This window comes from Notothenia rossii (assembly GCF_949606895.1).
Source record: "Notothenia rossii genome assembly, chromosome: 1".
NCBI classification, from domain to species: domain Eukaryota; kingdom Metazoa; phylum Chordata; class Actinopteri; order Perciformes; family Nototheniidae; genus Notothenia; species Notothenia rossii.
Window position 1 is genome coordinate 13,686,270 of NC_136912.1, and position 19,548 is coordinate 13,705,817.

The 19,548-nt window shown below is 37.2% G+C and overlaps 1 protein-coding gene and 1 long non-coding RNA gene across 2 annotated transcripts in view; both read right to left on the reverse strand.

The window, feature by feature from the left end:
- LOC307018261 overlaps positions 1-18,449 on the reverse strand; it is a 57,863-nt gene extending 39,414 nt beyond the window's left edge. The window contains exons 1-2 of the long non-coding RNA XR_013802392.1: positions 18,213-18,449; positions 9,309-9,460 (exon numbers count right to left, since the gene is read on the reverse strand). This is a non-coding gene — a long non-coding RNA (uncharacterized lncRNA). The remainder of the gene's footprint in view (positions 1-9,308; positions 9,461-18,212) is intronic.
- LOC307024689 (uncharacterized protein) lies at positions 12,481-16,004 on the reverse strand. The gene is made up of 6 exons (XM_079659031.1): positions 15,792-16,004; positions 15,606-15,700; positions 15,124-15,250; positions 14,619-14,736; positions 13,727-13,803; positions 12,481-12,623 (listed from the first exon to the last, which is right to left on the reverse strand). The coding sequence occupies exons 3-6, from the start codon at positions 15,235-15,237 to the stop codon at positions 12,513-12,515; spliced, it is 420 nt and encodes a 139-aa protein (XP_079515157.1). The 5' UTR covers positions 15,238-15,250; positions 15,606-15,700; positions 15,792-16,004; the 3' UTR covers positions 12,481-12,512.
- Positions 18,450-19,548: the final 1,099 nt, after the last annotated feature.

The window sequence follows — 19,548 nt, forward strand, 5'->3', positions numbered from 1 at the left end:
ACTTCTTGATTCCAAACTGCTTTTGAACAGTAAGAAAACCAAAGCAATGCTTTTTGGTCCCAAGTCAGCGTCCTCTTGCCTCTCCATTGACACCCTTGATGGCGTCTCTGTGGAGTTTGTTGATATCTACAAATATCTTGGCTTTTGGTTGGACAGTAATCTGAACTTCAAACACCATATCGAAGTTCTAACAAAGAAATTGAAATTCAGTCTTGGCTTCCTTTACAGACTTAAATGTTGTTTTTCAACTTCATCCCGTAAAAGGTTGGTCTCTGGCTTATTCCTGTCCCAGCTGGACTACGGTGACACCATTTATAGATTTGCCTGTCCCACTGTCTTGGCCAAACTTGACCCACTCTACCATGCTGCACTGCGTTATATATCAAATGCACCCTATAGGACTCATCATTGCACACTGTATAGCCTAACTGGATGGTCCTCACTCACTATGCGTAGGATGCAGCATTGGTTTTTATTAATGTATAAAGCCATTTTAGGAAATCTTCCACTCTACATATGTGCCAGATTTGCTCCAGTTTGTGACTTTTACAACCTCAGATCCAGTGCCTTGATACGGTTCCAGGTTCCTGCTGTGCGGACTGAGGCTGGAAAAAGGAGTCTCTTTTATTATGGTCCTTGGTCTTGGAATGACCTTCAATCACGCCTCAAACTGACGGCACTTGTTTCTATAGCCTGTTTTAAATTGAAGTTGTCAGAAGTCCTTACCACCAGCTGCTCTTGCAGTAATAAGTAGTGCCTTTCTTACTGTCCTAATGTGCACAATGTAGTAACTGCTTTTTTTCGTCTTTTGTTTTCTTAGTTATGTTCTCTGTATTTTATATGTTTGTGTTATGTGTTATGTGTAACGTTGCTGCCTTCTTGACCAGGTCAGCATTGTAAATGAGATTTTATCTCAATGCTTTTTATCTGGTTAAATAAAGGTTAAATAAAAATAAAATTTTCAAATTAAAGACCATCTCGGATCTGGATCACACCAGCCTCGATATACGAAAACCAACCAATAGCAAAATTACCTCTGCTTTGGCCTCGACCAACTTCAAGGGTGAACCATGATCATTGAGCTATGGACCATTAATGCTCTGACTGGCATTAATCTATTGGTAGATTTTGCATGATGGTGACGCCGAGCAGGTGGTTTCAGAGCTTTTTGACACCAATATGTCAGCGTACTGGTAGAAACAGGGTAACTGAGAAGTGTAACACTGTACCATAGAGTATATGTGCAGGCTTTAAAAACAAAACAATAAACCAGGGGTCGGCCACCTTTTTGATATGAAGTGCCATTCAAAAAAAAAAATGTTATCAGCGTGCCGACGATCGTGAACTATCAACAGGAGGGCGGGGGGAGCCTCGTTGCGGGGAAACAGTGTGTGGACCTGTCAGCGCAACTTACATGATGCCGAATTCAACAAACAAATTTAAATAATTGGTTTAAACGGCATAATAACAAGGACGATCGTCCGTTCTGTGATTCTCCAGAACACACACATGGCCAGTCCGCCCCTGTGTATTATTTCGATTAAAGATGGGCCGATCGCCACTGGGCTTCCAACTAAAGACACAGCCACGCAAAAACAGCGGCATTTGTACAGCTCCTTATGGGTACTGCAATTAGTGAAGTGCTTTCCTCTGTGGTGAAACGATCAGCACTGCACCACGGAGGAAAGCGGCAGAAAGTCACCTGGAGTTAAAGAGAGAAGGGCTGCGTTGCGTGCATGGCTTCCTTCTGCAGGTAACGGGGAGACGCGCTCTGGCGGCGGTCTCGTTCAGGATCCGTAAATACAATTTAAATATTTTGCACCCTTATTCCACTTATTCCTAGTGTGCCACTGGTTACGGTGCCGCGTGCCAATGGTGGCACCCGTAACAGGGGTTGCCGACCCCTGCAATAAACCAAAGGAGTAAAACATGTTAGATATACCGTTGATGTGCAGAGTTGTTTTGGCACTAAGAGCAAGCCCCCTATTATTTGCAATAATTCTATAAAAGAAAATATTGATTAGGGCTGCACGATATATCGTGTCGTGACGATAATCGCATTATGCGCATGCGCGATATTCACATCGCAGGACGTGCGATATTAAGTAGGCAAATGAACTCAAACACTTCATGTTACAATTATTTTGCTGCTTGCTACAAAAAGAAAACTTGCACGGCTCTCATGTCAGGGGTGCAATCATTCTTGATCAGATCACAGCTAGCTCAGCTTGTTGCTCTGATAACTTAAAGTGGACCTATTATGCTATATCGCACCGGGGACACATATTTATGTATAAAAAGACATCACAATTGCATTTTGCATGATAGGTCCCCTTTAAGATCCAGAAGTCCATGATTAAAATCCTTCATCCGGTTAAATGTTGTTAAATAAAATACCAAAAAAAAACTGTCTTTTCTTCAATTCCTGTATTTTTTCATCTCGCAATATATATCGCAGGGGAAGAAAAATATCGCAATGTCAGTTTTTTCCAATATCGTGCAGCCCTAATATTGATTATTGCAGCTATAAATAAAAGAAACGAAAGAGGATTAACTGTGTCACCAGATTGGATTGTCAACTGAAACGCTGGCTCTAGATCATTCCACCAGGGTCAAATGTAAATAGATTTATAGTTCAAAGTGATATGCAACATAAAAAAAGATCAATGTTTTTAAGGTCATTCTTATAACTAGGACTACGCTTGTCATTAGGGCACCATTAATTATTCAGCACACCCCAAGGTATACACAATATATACAGAATGTCTTGAGCTGAATTAAGGCACAAAAACAGGACAATGCCATTCCCCAGAAACAAGAATGAAGGACTGAATTTCACTCTCGCCAGTTGTTCCGTGTTGGACAATGATCAAATATTGTTTGGAGGACAAAAACACTTTCATCTGCTATCCTTTTTTGTTTTGGTCTGTTCAGTTGCTTGCAGTAATAATCCAAATAGAGGCAAATAGTCTTCAGCAATTCAAATTGACCTCTAGTCCTCAGGAGACAATCTAATCAATATTACTGCTCTGGGTGCCTTTACATATGCCTTGAGGGTCTAATAGGCATTATGATTACCATTCATGAGTGTATGAAAAGATATAGATTTGTAACATAATGGGTACTGTTGATTATACACATCAGGCCTCGGCACAATATGAGAGCCGAGAATACAATTCAGTTATCTCAAATACTCTACTGCAACTCACTAAAAACGAAATACTGTGTGACTTGAATTATTTGTTTGTGGACTACGGTTTAGAAGCCTTGATGTTAGCATTTATGCAATTACCATGTTTGGTTTTGGCCATCACTATATTGTTTTTCAAAGCTGAAGTGACAAGAGAGAGTGGGGCTGAGTATAAGCAAATGCTGAATGAGACAGTGTTTGACAACCAAATGGTTACATTTAATTACATGAACTGAAACACACAGTGAAAGAGGTCAAGTTCTAAATCAAAGTAGCATACACTGCTCCATCGTCTGTTGTACTTTACATGTGACCCTAATTTACAAAAAGAAGATGTATGTATGTATGTAGATGTGCTGTATGAAAGAAGAAACCATCCATTGAAAAAAAATCAGAACAGCAGAACCACGTTTGGCTCGTAACATAATATGAACACAATACAACACTGGTAACACAATCTACTGCGGCAAGCCTACCCACCAGCACAAGAACATAACACCAATTGTGTTTAAACTTAAAGTGGACCTATTATGTTGTATCGGAAAAATATATTGTAGGGCCATACCTATACAAAACATGTCTGTGAAGTTTTTTGCTTAAAATACCAAACAGATCACCCATTGTAGCTATGCCTCATACTGCTCATACCCCTCTTTTGCAGCCCTGTTAGAAAAACGCGGATTTTGGGTCCGCAGCTGATGCCTGATCAGAATTCTACCGGAGATAAAGTAAAATTCTGCTGGTATAAAACGCCATCCTGTTCTAAATCAAGGATTATTTCTGAAACAGTATGGAGGTCAACATTTTTTTCTCTTGCGGGTTTACCACAAGGTGACCCTAACCCTTTTTTCATTTCCTGCTTTTCAAACACACGTGCTCTCCAGTACAGGTTAGCTCTGAGTGTTAGCGAGGCTTGCTAATGTAAACAAAGACGAGATTACGTCCAAAACACGTCAGGCATTGTTTCTGATAGCAATTCTCTGTGGGTCTGCCGCCGATTTGTCGTCATGTCGGCAGCAAATCTGTATCCGCTCGTTGTACCCCCGTTTTTAAAAGATGTCGGTACGGAGGAAAAGAGAAAGGGTTTTATTTTCTGACGCTGCGTGAGTTCCCCGACGCACCGGGGACACATATTTATGTATAAAAGACATCAAAAAGTGCATTTCGCATGATAGGTCGTCTTTAATTAGACCCTCCAGAAAAACGCGATTCTGCGATCGTAGAATTTACCGCATAATCAGCAAAATGGCGCAGATTTTTAAAAGGCCGCATATTTATCAAAAGGCCGCATAATCCCCGCATTTTTCCACACAAAGTTGAGGAAAAAAAAGTTAACTCGCGCATCACAGAAGGTAAACAACACCGTAGAGTGAACGTGTGGAACTCACACGAGAGAGAAAAACACCAAGATCCATCTCATTTACCGACGAACATTTCTGCTAAAGACCGGGCAAAGCAGTACCCCGATGTCTTTCACGAAAGTGGGGGGAAACTATTCTGCACCCCGTGCAACTGTGTATTGGAGCATAAGAGAAAATCGATGGTGACGACCCACTTTGATTCATTCAAACATTCGAAAATGCTTTCTGCTGCTGCGGACAAGAAAGCCAAACAACTCACGTTCACCGAGGCATCAACCTCCAAAACCCTTTCGAGGCCTACAAGAAACGAAGTGAGTAGCCTACAAGATTGAAGCTGGTCAGATAACGAACGAGTAAATGAAAACAGAATGAGGCGGAGAAGTGTGAGTGAGAGAGAGAGAGAGAGAGAGAGAGAGAGAGAGAGAGAGAGAGAGAGAGATTAAAATAGCCCAATTGCTTTTACAATAAATAAACATTGAATGTGTTTAAGTGAATAGGAAAGGGGTTTAACGTTAGTGGCAGGTTGTGTGTGAGTGTGAGACTGACCGTTGAGCGGCCGGACCAAGCAAGGAGGCAGAACGTCCAAAAATGTAACCCGACGTGGGCATTTATTAAAATAATGTGCACAAAGTTCACAGCCTCAATCCTGCTGTTCTCCGTGAAAACATCCCGCAGCCAAAAAGATCTCACACACACTTAGGCCTGTCGCGATAATCGATAAATTGACTTATCGTACGATAAATAAAAATGGACTCGATAACTTTTCTGAGCTCGATAAATTGCCGTTTACATAAAGATGTGACCGGCATTTTAGCCTGGAGCGCTGTGGCTGCCAGGCGCGCTGTGAGGGCGGGGCTGACACACAGCCAGGTCAGGACACTCCGCGTGCACGTGCAGCAGCGTAGCAGCCAAATTAATAATATAGCGACAAGCGGGAGACAACGTGTGACTTACTCGCGGGGAATTTAAAGTGAAATGGAATTGGTTACAAAACCTAACTACACATCTCGATTCTCCGGTGTGGCAGTATTTGGATTCAAACCAAATCAACGAGGCGAACCTACGGACCGGGCCGGGCGGTGTGTCGCATTGGTTTAAAAAAGGTAGCGACAAAAGCAGGCAATACCACGCATTTTAAACCACCTAAAACACAACCACCCCATTCCGTTTTTCCAGCTGGGAGCAAACACGGCAGCTGGAGATGGAGAGGCCCCGCCCGACAATGCAAACATGTTGGTGTTCCTTGCTCGAAAACTTAGAAAAACAGATTTGGATATGGCCTGTTGAGGCATCTGGGTCTTTGACAGTGGACTGTACACTTGACTGTTGTTTTAAGGAGGTTTTTTTTGCTTGTGAGATAATGTGTGCTCATATTTATTTATGTATTTATTTATTTATTTATATATATATATATATATATATATATATATGAGAGAGAGAGCTCTGTTTTCCAGCCTGACTATTTAATTTATTGTTTTGGTTGTGTGATTTAATTAATTTATTATAATTTAATTAATTTGTTTTATTTATTATATATAATTTATATATTTTAATATTATTTCACATTTCATTTGCAATGTTGAATGTTCAATAAAAAGTTATGTTTGAAAGGATGTACTTGAATTATTATTATATATTATCATTATGTCTTAAAACGGTGCCGACAATATTATCGTTTATCGCAATAATTTCCAGAAAAATGTATCGTCCAACAAAATTAATTATCGTGACAGGCCTACACACACTACCACTCTAACAAGAAACAGCACTTAAATACACAGACTAACAAGACACAGGTGAGGGGGAGCAATTAGACACAGGTGAGGGGAGGAGCAAACACAGGGCACCAGGGAACACAGAGACGACCGGAAACAACAGACAAGATGAGGGGTGAACACTTATATAATTAATGCCATTTAATAAATAGCAGTAACGGCGTCTCGTCGTTACAGTGAGAGAGAATAAATAAGACAGCCCAATATTTAAAAGAAAATATATTCTTTTTCGCAACTTTCCGCATATTTCGCAACTTCCCGCAATTTCACCGCATAAAATCACATAAAAACCCTGCATGTTTAATCGCATAATCAAGGATTTTAGCCCGCATAATCAAGGATTTTTTCCCGCTTTTTTCTGGAGGTTACTAAAAATAAGTTACCTCAAATAACTTCCCTGCTACCAATGTTTGAAAGGTTACATGTGTAATGGAGAAAATATCAGTTAAAAACATCCTTGGTTGGTCAAACAGACGAGAAACTTTCAACCAGAAGTGTTATATAAAACAATGCTTTTCCGTATGGATTGGTTACTAATAAATGTTGCATATTTTAATTAGTCCAAGGAAAATACATGTTTCATAGAAACTGTGTACTTTGACAAATGCTAAGTGTATATATACGACATTGTAGAAGCTGTGTCCTGGGGGTGGGTTATTTGGACAGATAATTCTACATCCCAAGTATTTTTTTATTATCGCTACATCCTATAAAAAAACGGATTTAGTTAGTACGCAACTCTTTCGGGAATCACAGAAAGGGCCTTTCCAGAGGTGGTGAGTTTTAAAACACAAGGGATGTCTGCATCAATCCCTGGTGTAAACCTCACAGACACAGCATAATATATATTTAAAATGAGGATAAAAAGTCAGACCTTGAAAACTAATTAGCACATGTTAAAAAGGCCGACAGAGCAGAAATGGATTCCCATCCAAGTTAAGGGCTTATTCTGACTCTTTGTTGATATAGGGTTATACAATTGTTTGTGTTGATAAAGGAAACATTTCCACAATCTAGAAAATAGACGCCTTAAAATTCATAATTTACATAGCATAACCCAATAAGATGGCCAAACAGACCACGTTTCTCTTTCAGCCTGTCCATCATCATTTCTGAAAGAAAGAGTTGGAGTCTCTAGAAAAACTCAAAACCAAGGCGCAGTGATCCGCAGCACAACTTCCTGTCAGTCAAGAGAACAAGCTTCATTTTGATTTTCCCCTGTGTGCCCTGACAGTACTGAAGATGTATAGGCACAAGTCAAAAGTATCTAATATAATTAATTGAACAGCTTGGATTGCAATTCAGTTCATGTGACGTTATGTTTCAGAGTCTTGCCTCAAGTCAGTGTGAAGAAAAACTTTTATTTTCTTTCATCAGAACCAAGGGAACCAAACTACAAGTCTGAAAGCAACGCAAGATAAACAAACATATTTTGTTTGGGAAAACTACATTTAATTACAGGTTAAGCATTTGGCAATATGGCAATAGACAAAAAAGATGTAAACATAATTAGATTTTGTCATCCTTAATGTCTGTTAGAAGAGAGTCCAGCACAGCCCTAACAAAGCTGGACAGTATGTTTGAGTTTCTCTGAGTATGGACAGCTCCATCAATATTTAGCTCTCCACCACCTCGCCTCTTCTGCAGATAAAAGCAAGCAGAGGCCAGAGTACAAGGAGATGCCACCTCTCCCAGTGATGCTAATTATCCCTGTTTGCTATCTGGCAAGCTCCCAGGCATTCTGATTGGGTTTACTTGACAAAATAAATAAATGATCATCATAAATGTGTAATGCCACCATTCTGACCTTCCCCAACACTCAGGCCATGTTAGCAAAGGTATAGTGAAGCAACCATTGTAGGAATCTTTTGTTCTTATTTAAGATACTCTATCACTCTTAAATCATTCTCGATACCTGCTATTAGGGAGAACCTTGTGTGTGTTCTCACTGAGATTGTTCCCACTGCCTCTTATTGCACATTCTCTATTTGATGAAGGTAAATACAAGTAAGACATTCATACTAGCCAACGTCAAAATGAAACACTTCACCTATTTAACAATATATATCAAAGGAAATACAAAGAAATATTATTTTTTTATATCAAATTACAATCATCTATTCTTCACGTAACACAAATTATTACGTGTTCTTACGTAAACTAGTAACAAGCAATTTAAACCAATAATATCATGCCATCCATACATCAATTAATTTGCAACTTTGGAGAGGTGAGGAGCAAGAGTCTTCTATAGCTGCGAATCACACTCAATTCTAAGCCAGTCCACTTTTTAGATGTCCAATTAAATGCAAAGTATTTGATTTAAACAGCTCTTGTAACTGTACACTGCAAAAGTATTCTATTTCCTTGGGTAATTTCACAGTACAGAAACTAAACATCCTCTCGATTCCATTTCACTAGAACTACTTGATAAATATATAATACACGCTGTAGTTACTAGAACTTGGCTGGGGGCCTGAGAGTATTTACACACCATAGCACTGTGTGTGTGATAGAAACCCAATCCAGTTCAAAAACAATCTATAAATACACCACTGACATATTGTGGTGTTCATATAATTAATATTATTATGATTTATTATTAGAATTATGTTGATAATCCAAAGTTGAAAGCAAACACATTCTTATTTGCACGTCCTACAGAATCACAGTAGCTTTAGCATTTATTTAGAATCATGTCTGTGACCAGCTGATGAATAGAAATCAAATATTCACTTTCCTTTCATCTCCGTTTTGGTGTCCGACAACTCCTTGGGGATATATCTGAGTCTTAAGCACCTCAATGCTGCACTATTTTATACAAAAAGATACGGCACCTAAAGTATCCATATCATTCAACATAAATTTGAACTGCTTTAAACATGAAACACACCCGGCACATGGAGGCCTGAAGCAAATGGCCACTTCACTTGCTTCAACAAAATACCAAATCAAATTTCAAAGCAACATGTTAGTACTCACTGTTTGTCGGCAGGTTACCCCCAAAGAGATGTAGGCAGCGTGAACAATGGGACGATGGGAAACTGGACCAAGACTAGCGGGAGATGTCAAATCTTCCAATGGTCCAGGCAGAGCATCTTGTCCTTGTTAAACACTATATACCTCTCCTTAGTCTGTCAAATCAAAAAAGCAGAAACAATGCACAGGTAAATAAACAACAAAGTTTACATTTCTTTTCTTTTTTCATGAATAAGTTATTAAGATGGGCATGTTTCATATGACCGTGTGACTCCCTCTAAAACTAGCCGGCTAAACATGAATGTCATGTATGTAACTATTTACAACTAGACTACCTGTACTGCCCCTGGCTAATTGTTTGCATTACTTAAAAACTAGGTTTGCATGTATGTTTATGTCAACTTTGACATCTGTATTTAGAAACCCAGAGAAGAATAACATTACATTACACAAAATAAAAACACTTAGCTTCAAAGCCAGTACTGCCACTCTCCTCTACATACTTTCCTTAAATACAGGTTCCTCCCATACAAGTGGCCTGTCTGTTTCATTATCAGCTTACATGGAAAAACCACATCCTGCTTAGGCTACCAAATTGTCCGTGTAAAGTAAAAGACAAAGGCCAAAAGCACTCAGCGACTACAGTAAATCACAACTAGCTTTGTTTATCTCAGTTTGTTAGTTCCATCTTTACCTCATTTAGGTCTTCATGTTAAAGTTATAACTGCAATATGTAGTTAGTAATCAACTCTTTCGGAGAATCACATAAAGGGAATTTCCAGAGGTGGTGTCGTTTTAAAACACAAGGGATGTCTGCATCAATCCCTGGTGTAAACCTCACAGACACAGCAATATGTATTTTAAATGACGATAAAAAGTCAGAGGTTCATAACTAATTAGACTGCGGTCAAGCCAGCCGTCTTTCACTTTTGCGTGGTCAAACCAGCCGCCCCTGTATTTTGAGTGCGCGATTAGTTACAGGTTTACGGTAATGCATTAAAACAACCCTGGGAAGCTGTTGTAATTGACTGAAGTGACTTTCGAATACATTTTCGAATACATAAGTACATACATACATAAGTAGTTTATGAAACTGCCAGTTTTGTACTTAGTACTTCTTAGAGTACTTGCAAACATAATATGAAGTACTTTTACTGTGTACTTTTCAGTAATTTGAGTTTCAAAGTCCCCCCCAGAGAACAAGAATGAGCATTTTTGTCTAACTTTGGTGTGGGATAAAAAGCATTTCTTCCATAAGTAGTTTATGAAACTGCCAGTTTTGTACTTAGTACTTCTTAGAGTACTTGCAAACATAATATGAAGTACTTTTACTGTGTACTTTTTCAGTAATTTGAGTTTCAAAGCCCCCCCCAGAGAACAAGAATGAGCATTTTTGTCTAACTTTGGTGTGGGATAAAAAGCATTTCTTCCATAAGTAGTTTATGAAACTGCCAGTTTTGTACTTAGTACTTCTTAGACTACTTGCACAAATAATTTGAAGTACTTTTACTGTGTACTTTTCAGTAATTTGAGTTTCAAAGTCCCCCCCAGAGAACAAGAATGAGCATTTTTGTCTAACTTTGGTGTGGGATAAAAAGCATTTCTTCCATAAGTAGTTTATGAAACTGCCAGTTTTGTACTTAGTACTTCTTAGACTACTTGCAAACATAATATGAAGTACTTTTACTGTGTACTTTTCAGTAATTTGAGTTTCAAAGTCCCCCCCAGAGAACAAGAATGAGCATTTTTGTCTAACTTTGGTGTGGGATAAAAAGCATTTCTTCCATAAGTAGTTTATGAAACTGCCAGTTTTGTACTTAGTACTTCTTAGAGTACTTGCAAACATAATATGAAGTACTTTTACTGTGTACTTTTCAGTAATTTGAGTTTCAAAGCCCCCCCCAGAGAACAAGAATGAGCATTTTTGTCTAACTTTGGTGTGGGATAAAAAGCATTTCTTCCATAAGTAGTTTATAAAACTGCCAGTTTTGTACTTAGTACTTCTTAGACTACTTGCAAACATAATATGAAGTACTTTTACTGTGTACTTTTCAGTAATTTGAGTTTCAAAGTCCCCCCCAGAGAACAAGAATGAGCATTTTTGTCTAACTTTGGTGTGGGATAAAAAGCATTTCTTCCATAAGTAGTTTATAAAACTGCCAGTTTTGTACTTAGTACTTCTTAGACTACTTGCAAACATAATATGAAGTACTTTTACTGTGTACTTTTTCAGTAATTTGAGTTTCAAAGCCCCCCCCAGAGAACAAGAATGAGCATTTTTGTCTAACTTTGGTGTGGGATAAAAAGCATTTCTTCCATAAGTAGTTTATGAAACTGCCAGTTTTGTACTTAGTACTTCTTAGAGTACTTGCAAACATAATATGAAGTACTTTTACTGTGTACTTTTTCAGTAATTTGAGTTTCAAAGCCCCCCCCAGAGAACAAGAAGGAGCATTTTTGTCTAACTTTGGTGTGGGATAAAAAGCATTTCTTCCATAAGTAGTTTATGAAACTGCCAGTTTTGTACTTAGTACTTCTTAGACTACTTGCACAAATAATTTGAAGTACTTTTACTGTGTACTTTTCAGTAATTTGAGTTTCAAAGTCCCCCCCAGAGAACAAGAATGAGCATTTTTGTCTAACTTTGGTGTGGGATAAAAAGCATTTCTTCCATAAGTAGTTTATAAAACTGCCAGTTTTGTACTTAGTACTTCTTAGACTACTTGCAAACATAATATGAAGTACTTTTACTGTGTACTTTTCAGTAATTTGAGTTTCAAAGTCCCCCCCAGAGAACAAGATTGAGCATTTTCGTCTAACTTTGTTGTGGGATAAAAATAATTTCTTCCATAAGTAGTTTATGAAACTGCCAGTTTTGTACTTAGTACTTCTTAGACTACTTGCACAAATAATTTGAAGTACTTTTACTGTGTACTTTTCAGTAATTTGAGTTTCAAAGTCCCCCCCAGAGAACAAGAATGAGCATTTTTGTCTAACTTTGGTGTGGGATAAAAAGCATTTCTTCCATAAGTAGTTTATGAAACTGCCAGTTTTGTACTTAGTACTTCTTAGACTACTTGCAAACATAATATGAAAATGAAAATGAAAATGAAAGCTTATCAACTTAAACACTGTCATTCAGTGATTGTGTATGTATGAAAAAAACAGGCAAACAGATTTTTCCCCCTTTTTCTTTATTCTTCTGCCCTAGTTGCAGAGAAAGCAATTCCAATTGCTTGCCCTGGCTTCTTGGAGTTGGTCCTGATTCATCCCCAGGCACTGCTCATGGAACCATCTTTCACAGGTGTCACACTGTATCTGTAAAATGAAATGAGTGACCATCAAATCTGATACATCTTGTCATCGGAAATGATGAAGTAATGAAGTGCAATAGAGAATAATTTGGGCAAAATTAGATTCATGTCAACTTTATTACATGTAGCTATATTCTGTAGCATACTCGCCTCAAACACCAGTTTCATATCTGAAAATAACTATATTATGTCTCCATTTTCAGTTTTTCAAATACAAATGTTTTTGAGGTAGTTATAGCTAGAAGATTTATAGTTCTGGGAAAACCCCATGTTGCATCACTATAATGTAGTTACCTTTTGGTATTCTTAATTGGTCAGTTATGTATTGCATATGACCTGCTTCTCCCTGCTTCCCATATTTTGATAGTGACTTACAGGATGTTGGTGTGTGAAAGAGGACAACAGCAGATAACACAACAAACGTCTTTCCAAGTGGTCCGTTTTCCATTAGGAGTGTTGCCTCAAGGTATAACTTGGTTTCCAGGCCTGATCTGGTGGACATGTACCGTCAGTCTCCCAGCGGCGTAGAGTGAGGTGGAGGAACCGCGGGGTGCGTTAATTCAGTGCCCCATATTGCTATTTTCCAAGCTATTGTAGCTTTGTCATATTTGTCAACGCTGCATTGAGGCTATTGTCATCATGTGGGTGGACTTAGGCTCAAACCTGGGGTGAAGTTACACTTTAATTGAATATGTTGCTATTAGACATGATTAGAATTGTCAGTATCCCTATTCCACTGCTCATCACATTTTATATTCTCTCTGTTCATTATATGTGTAAACAATGTATATGCATTACCATTTATCTGAGAGAAGTTGTCTTGACTGTTTTTTTAGTAAATCAATTTATATTGGTTCCAGTCATTTTGAATAGAGTTAATGTGTGTGGGCTGCAGCTGGGGCGATGCACGAGGTTGCCGTAAAAAAATTATTCAGCATGCGCTGAAAAGTAGAAATCGAAGCATGGCCCTGCGGCGTTTTCGCTGGACCGCCTGATCTGGATAGACCCAGTGACTCAACAGTTTTGTAAATACATCTAATATCATAAATTGAATTTGATTAGAATATGATGAAGCACTATTATAACTACACTACGACAAACACTCACCCAATCTGTAGTGGGAGGCCCAGATCCTGGGGGCTTTGAGGCAGAGCACATTGCACAGTTGTTCTCCATGTTAAACACTGCAGGAAAGAAAATATGTTATTTAGACATACTGTATATGTATACAGTTAACAGTTTATTGGCAGCAGAAGTGCAGTCAAATTCTATGCAGCTGTTCAGCTGTAAATTATAGCTTATGAACTCTAAATGGATCATGAATGGGATCATCAACACAGGTTTAATATGTTTTTAAGGATGGATGTTTTAAAAAGAAGACTATGTACACAGTGTGAACAGAACAACATATAAGCAGACATACATAAACAATCCGTAATATTCTAAACATTACTAGGCAATGACCTGTATGCAACAAATTTAAAAATGCAGCAATTTATATTTGTCACTGTTTCACTCTAAGCCCTGTTTTGTGTTCCATATTTCACCCATGCCTCCTGCCGCTCTGCCTGTAAGCTTCTGTTTTTTTTCAATAAACCACCTATAAACTGTTCCTGGATGCCTGGTACAATCGGTATTCGTTTCCTCTTCCCTGCTCTCCTGACACAAACCGTGACAGTTTAAGTGTCAGTATTTACATTCCTTATTGCAGCAGGAAAAAAAGTTATTCTTCAACTGTTAATGTCTCAATGGAGTGTGTGTGAGAGAAATATAAGTTATGGGTTCAACTGAGATATGTATGGAATATTTGGTTTGGGCCCTGTGCTTAAAATCAATGATGCTGTCGGCTATAAATGCAGTAGTGTGTGGACTCAAAGGCAATTTTACAGGCTGTAGTTATTGTAGATTTGTTTGATTGCATTGGATTAATAGAAGTTCATCATTTCCATAACAACTAACTAAGAACCATAACGTAAAGCAGGACAAATGACTTACAAACCTGAACCATTGAGTATTGAAAGTGCAAACTTTCTCCTCTCACAAGCCATCTCCTTTTTGGATGTCCCAAAGGACATAACTGGTAATGCAGGAAAGGCCTCCATCACTGCTCTTGCCATCTACACACCAACACACAGAATCACACTTGTCATCTGCGCTACATTGTTTTTGCCAGTAAAATTCCAAAATTGAATTGATATTTCAATAAAAATGATCAAACTATTAATAACTAATAGTTGTAATGAGGTAATTAACACAACTTGAAGAATGTACATGACAAACTACATGGGCTGTGTCAACAACCAGCCCTTTCATCAGTTTTACACAATTCCCCTAAAAAATAAACTGAAAATTGATAATTCAGAAACTAATGACTTATTTTTTAACATCATTGACTATTTTATACTTTAAACTTGTATAATAATCAAGACACTGAAATAAATATAAGAATATGTAGCAGAAGCATAAATATTACATATAGTAGTTAAAGTAAAAAACTACGTTACCATGGTAACAATGACCCCACAGCTACTGCCATCACGTTGAACTGGATGGTGCATGGTTGCTCCTCTCCATTTGACAGTCCCCCAGTCCTCCTTGCCATAGCAGGTCCTCCTCATCTTGAAGTATTCCCTTTGTAAAACACATTGTGGAATAGTCTCTAATGTAACTCCCAACAGACACATGTAGAATAAAAATCTTTAAATATTGTGTAAAATAAAAACACTCCATCCGAACAGTATGGACACTGGAAAATATTGTAGGTTACCTTGCTTACTGAGCTACTTCATTTACAATTGTGTACACAGATACTAAGGGCGGGATAAGGAAATATCATTTAAAAAACAGCTGAGACCACCAAGCACAAAATAAATGCTTCAGTGGTGTGGGTTTGGGAACTTCTGTTAACATACTTGTACATGTTTACTTAAACACAAAGCACTAAATATAATTCTAAGATCACTTTATATCTAATTTGCTGACTTACCGTACTCTTTTCGCAGCATTTTCCGAGTCTGCTTTCTCTTTGGAATTTGCCGCTGGATCCACCAAAAATACTGATGTTATGGCGGGAAATAAGTACTAAAAAAAAAAGTGATGTTATTTCAAAACAGCATCAAACATATATACATATTTAAATGAAAGGGATTTCTGAATGAAAACAATCACTAACCAGCAACTTCCAGTGTGTTCTTTCAATATTTACAAAGGCGATCACGGCTTGATAATCATTAAAGTTGATCTATAACAGCAATAAAAATACTTTTTTTTAAGTTTTCCTAGGAATATGATGCCTTATTTTATTAAAAATAAATCATGGTGTTTCAATTTGTATATTAAATTACAAAATAGAAAACCCAAAGTACTATAACACAAAATGTACACATGCAAGTAAGCCATTTCCCAGCCAAATTTTGTCTCTACAAGGTGATGAAAAGACAACATGCCTGGTTCCTGTGCCGAAGAAGATACATCCACGCACACACAGTGACTACAGACCGGTGACAGTGTTGCTGTTGTGCTGCTGAGTTTATTGTATTTTGCTACTCTGGCACAACAATTTCCTTCTGGATGAATAAAGTATTATTTTATCTTATCTTAAGGAAAGAACGATAAAAGTGAATCAAACCAGCAGTCAAACATGGTGGTGGAAATATTACATTCTTTAGGAGTGACTTTGCCATTGGATTACTGAAAAAGTACACAGTAAAAGTACTTCATATTATGTTTGCAAGTAGTCTAAGAAGTACTAAGTACAAAACTGGCAGTTTCATAAACTACTTATGGAAGAAATGCTTTTTATCCCACACCAAAGTTAGACAAAAATGCTCATTCTTGTTCTCTGGGGGGGACTTTGAAACTCAAATTACTGAAAAGTACACAGTAAAAGTACTTCAAATTATTTGTGCAAGTAGTCTAAGAAGTACTAAGTACAAAACTGGCAGTTTCATAAACTACTTATGGAAGAAATGCTTTTTATCCCACACCAAAGTTAGACAAAAATGCTCATTCTTGTTCTCTGGGGGGGACTTTGAAACTCAAATTACTGAAAAGTACACAGTAAAAGTACTTCATATTATGTTTGCAAGTAGTCTAAGAAGTACTAAGTACAAAACTGGCAGTTTTATAAACTACTTATGGAAGAAATGCTTTTTATCCAACACCAAAGTTAGACAAAAATGCTCATTCTTGTTCTCTGGGGGGGGCTTTGAAACTCAAATTACTGAAAAGTACACAGTAAAAGTACTTCATATTTTGTTTGCAAGTACTCTAAGAAGTACTAAGTACAAAACTGGCAGTTTCATAAACTACTTATGGAAGAAATGCTTTTTATCCCACACCAAAGTTAGACAAAAATGCTCATTCTTGTTCTCTGGGGGGGACTTTGAAACTCAAATTACTGAAAAGTACACAGTAAAAGTACTTCATATTATGTTTGCAAGTAGTCTAAGAAGTACTAAGTACAAAACTGGCAGTTTTATAAACTACTTATGGAAGAAATTATTTTTATCCCACACCAAAGTTAGACGAAAATGCTCAATCTTGTTCTCTGGGGGGGACTTTGAAACTCAAATTACTGAAAAAGTACACAGTAAAAGTACTTCATATTATGTTTGCAAGTAGTCTAAGAAGTACTAAGTACAAAACTGGCAGTTTTATAAACTACTTATGGAAGAAATGCTTTTTATCCAACACCAAAGTTAGACAAAAATGCTCATTCTTGTTCTCTGGGGGGGGCTTTGAAACTCAAATTACTGAAAAGTACACAGTAAAAGTACTTCATATTTTGTTTGCAAGTACTCTAAGAAGTACTAAGTACAACACTGGCAGTTTCATAAACTACTTATGGAAGAAATGCTTTTTATCCCACACCAAAGTTAGACAAAAATGCTCATTCTTGTTCTCTGGGGGGGACTTTGAAACTCAAATTACTGAAAAGTACACAGTAAAAGTACTTCATATTATGTTTGCAAGTACTCTAAGAAGTACTAAGTACAAAACTGGCAGTTTCATAAACTACTTATGTATGTATGTACTTATGTATTCGAAAATGTATTCGAAAGTCACTTCAGTCAATTACAACAGCTTCCCAGGGCTGTTTTAATGCATTACCGTAAACCTGTAACTAATCGCGCACTCAAAATACAGGGGCGGCTGGTTTGACCACGCAAAAGTGAAAGACGGCTGGCTTGACCGCAGTCTAATTAGCACACGTTAAAAACGCTTACAGAGGAGCATATTGGCTTTGTTGGCTTCTATTAATATTGGTTCATTCAGGTGTTGGTGGTGATAAAGCAAACATGTTTTCAATCTAGAAAATAAATGCCTTAAAACTCAATGTAGGCTACGTAGCATAAGTCAATAATATGCCCAAACACACAGCGTTTCCCTCCTTCTCTTTTCAGATAATATCCCTTCCCAACGTGTAAAAAGTTGAACCAAAACTAACTTTGGCTCTACTTAACCCCTGTGGTCATTCATTTGAAAATAAAGCAATGACATGATATCTTACTTTTGAAACGGTAGCTTAACAAGGTAACATCCCCAAATCAAACATCATTAATACACATTGAGTAAACTAGCAGGACCATACCCTGTACGAGGCGGTGACCACAGCCTCGGGTCTTCAGGTTAATATCTTCAGTAAAAAGTTAGTTTAACTTTACGTTATTTCTAGGTAATAACTAAGGTAGCCCCACACACACAGTTCCATTACTTTGACAAAACACCTGTTGCTTTGCCGCTAACAAAGCTACGGAAACAATGCAAATAGCTTACGGCAATTAGTGTTTTAGATTTACACGGTTCACCGAATCAAATTCAAGCGCGTTCGGCGTATCTACCTTTTTACGTTCGCTGACGTAGTCCTAACCGGAAGTCGCGGGAGTAGTTTATCTCTTACGACATTATTTTATTCCTGAGGCCACTGATTTTGACTGCTTTTAGCTTCACGTTGTATGGTGTACAAACAAATGGAATACTCTTCCCTGTATCGGAGTGTAGACCAGCTTCATTGTCGGGGGTCCCCCGTCGTTCATTGATGTTTTTTTTTTTTTATGTTTTATTATTATTTATTGTATTTTTTATGTTGTTAATATATTCTTTATTATTGTGTTTTTATTTTTATTTTTTTTATGTATTTAATTTATTGCATTATTTGTATTATACTCTTTTGTATTTTTGTATTATTATTATTTCATTTATGTACTTTAGTATTTATTGTATGTTTTTATTATATTTTAGAATTTGAATAATTATATATTTTTATTTGTTTCTAATTGCGTTATTTTATTTATTAATATGAAATGTTTTATGTATTTGAGAAAAAGTTAGTTTCTAATTTTTTAACAAATATATATTTTTATGTATTTATCTTTATATCATTTTTTTATATTTTATTATTTCTTCACATTTTAAATTATTTGTTTAATTTATTTGTATTTTTGTATTATTTTATTATTCAAATAATTAATTTCCCTCGCTTTTTTTCACATGCCTCGGAGGAGTGCTTCCCCCTAAAGCTGTATAAGACATATCATATATATTATTCTGAAATGCGCCAATCTGCATAATGAGTCATTTTACTTTTGGTACTTTAAGTTTATTTTGATTCTTATACTTTCGTACTTTTACTTGACTAACATGTTGAATGCAAGACTTTTATGTGTAATATTCCTATACACTTTAGAGCTTCTACTTTTACTCAAGCACAAGATCTGAGTACTTCTCCCACCTCTGTGTTTCAATGACATCTGCCTCCACCTAAGAAGACAGGTGAGTTCGTCTTCATCATCTTTTACATATTCTTCTTCTAAATCTACTTCTTCATGGCTGTTTCCCGACTGGCTTCTCCCAGTTAAGGTGGTCGATTTAACTTTTAAAATTATTAATAGTTAAAAAGCTCCGTAATCCATGCATGTAACTTACAC

What these genes read in the sequence shown, in the direction of transcription:
- LOC307024689 (XM_079659031.1), bottom strand. Translation starts at nt 15,237, where the DNA reads ATGAGGAGGACCTGCTATGGCAAGGAGGACTGGGGGACTGTCAAATGG. An exon ending in GTGGGGTCATTGTTACCATG is followed by an intron (nt 14,737 to 15,123) that starts GTAACGTAGTTT and finishes GTTGGTGTGTAG; the next exon opens with ATGGCAAGAGCAGTGATGGA. An exon ending in GGCCTCCCACTACAGATTGG is followed by an intron (nt 12,624 to 13,726) that starts GTGAGTGTTTGT and finishes TTCATTTTACAG; the next exon opens with ATACAGTGTGACACCTGTGA.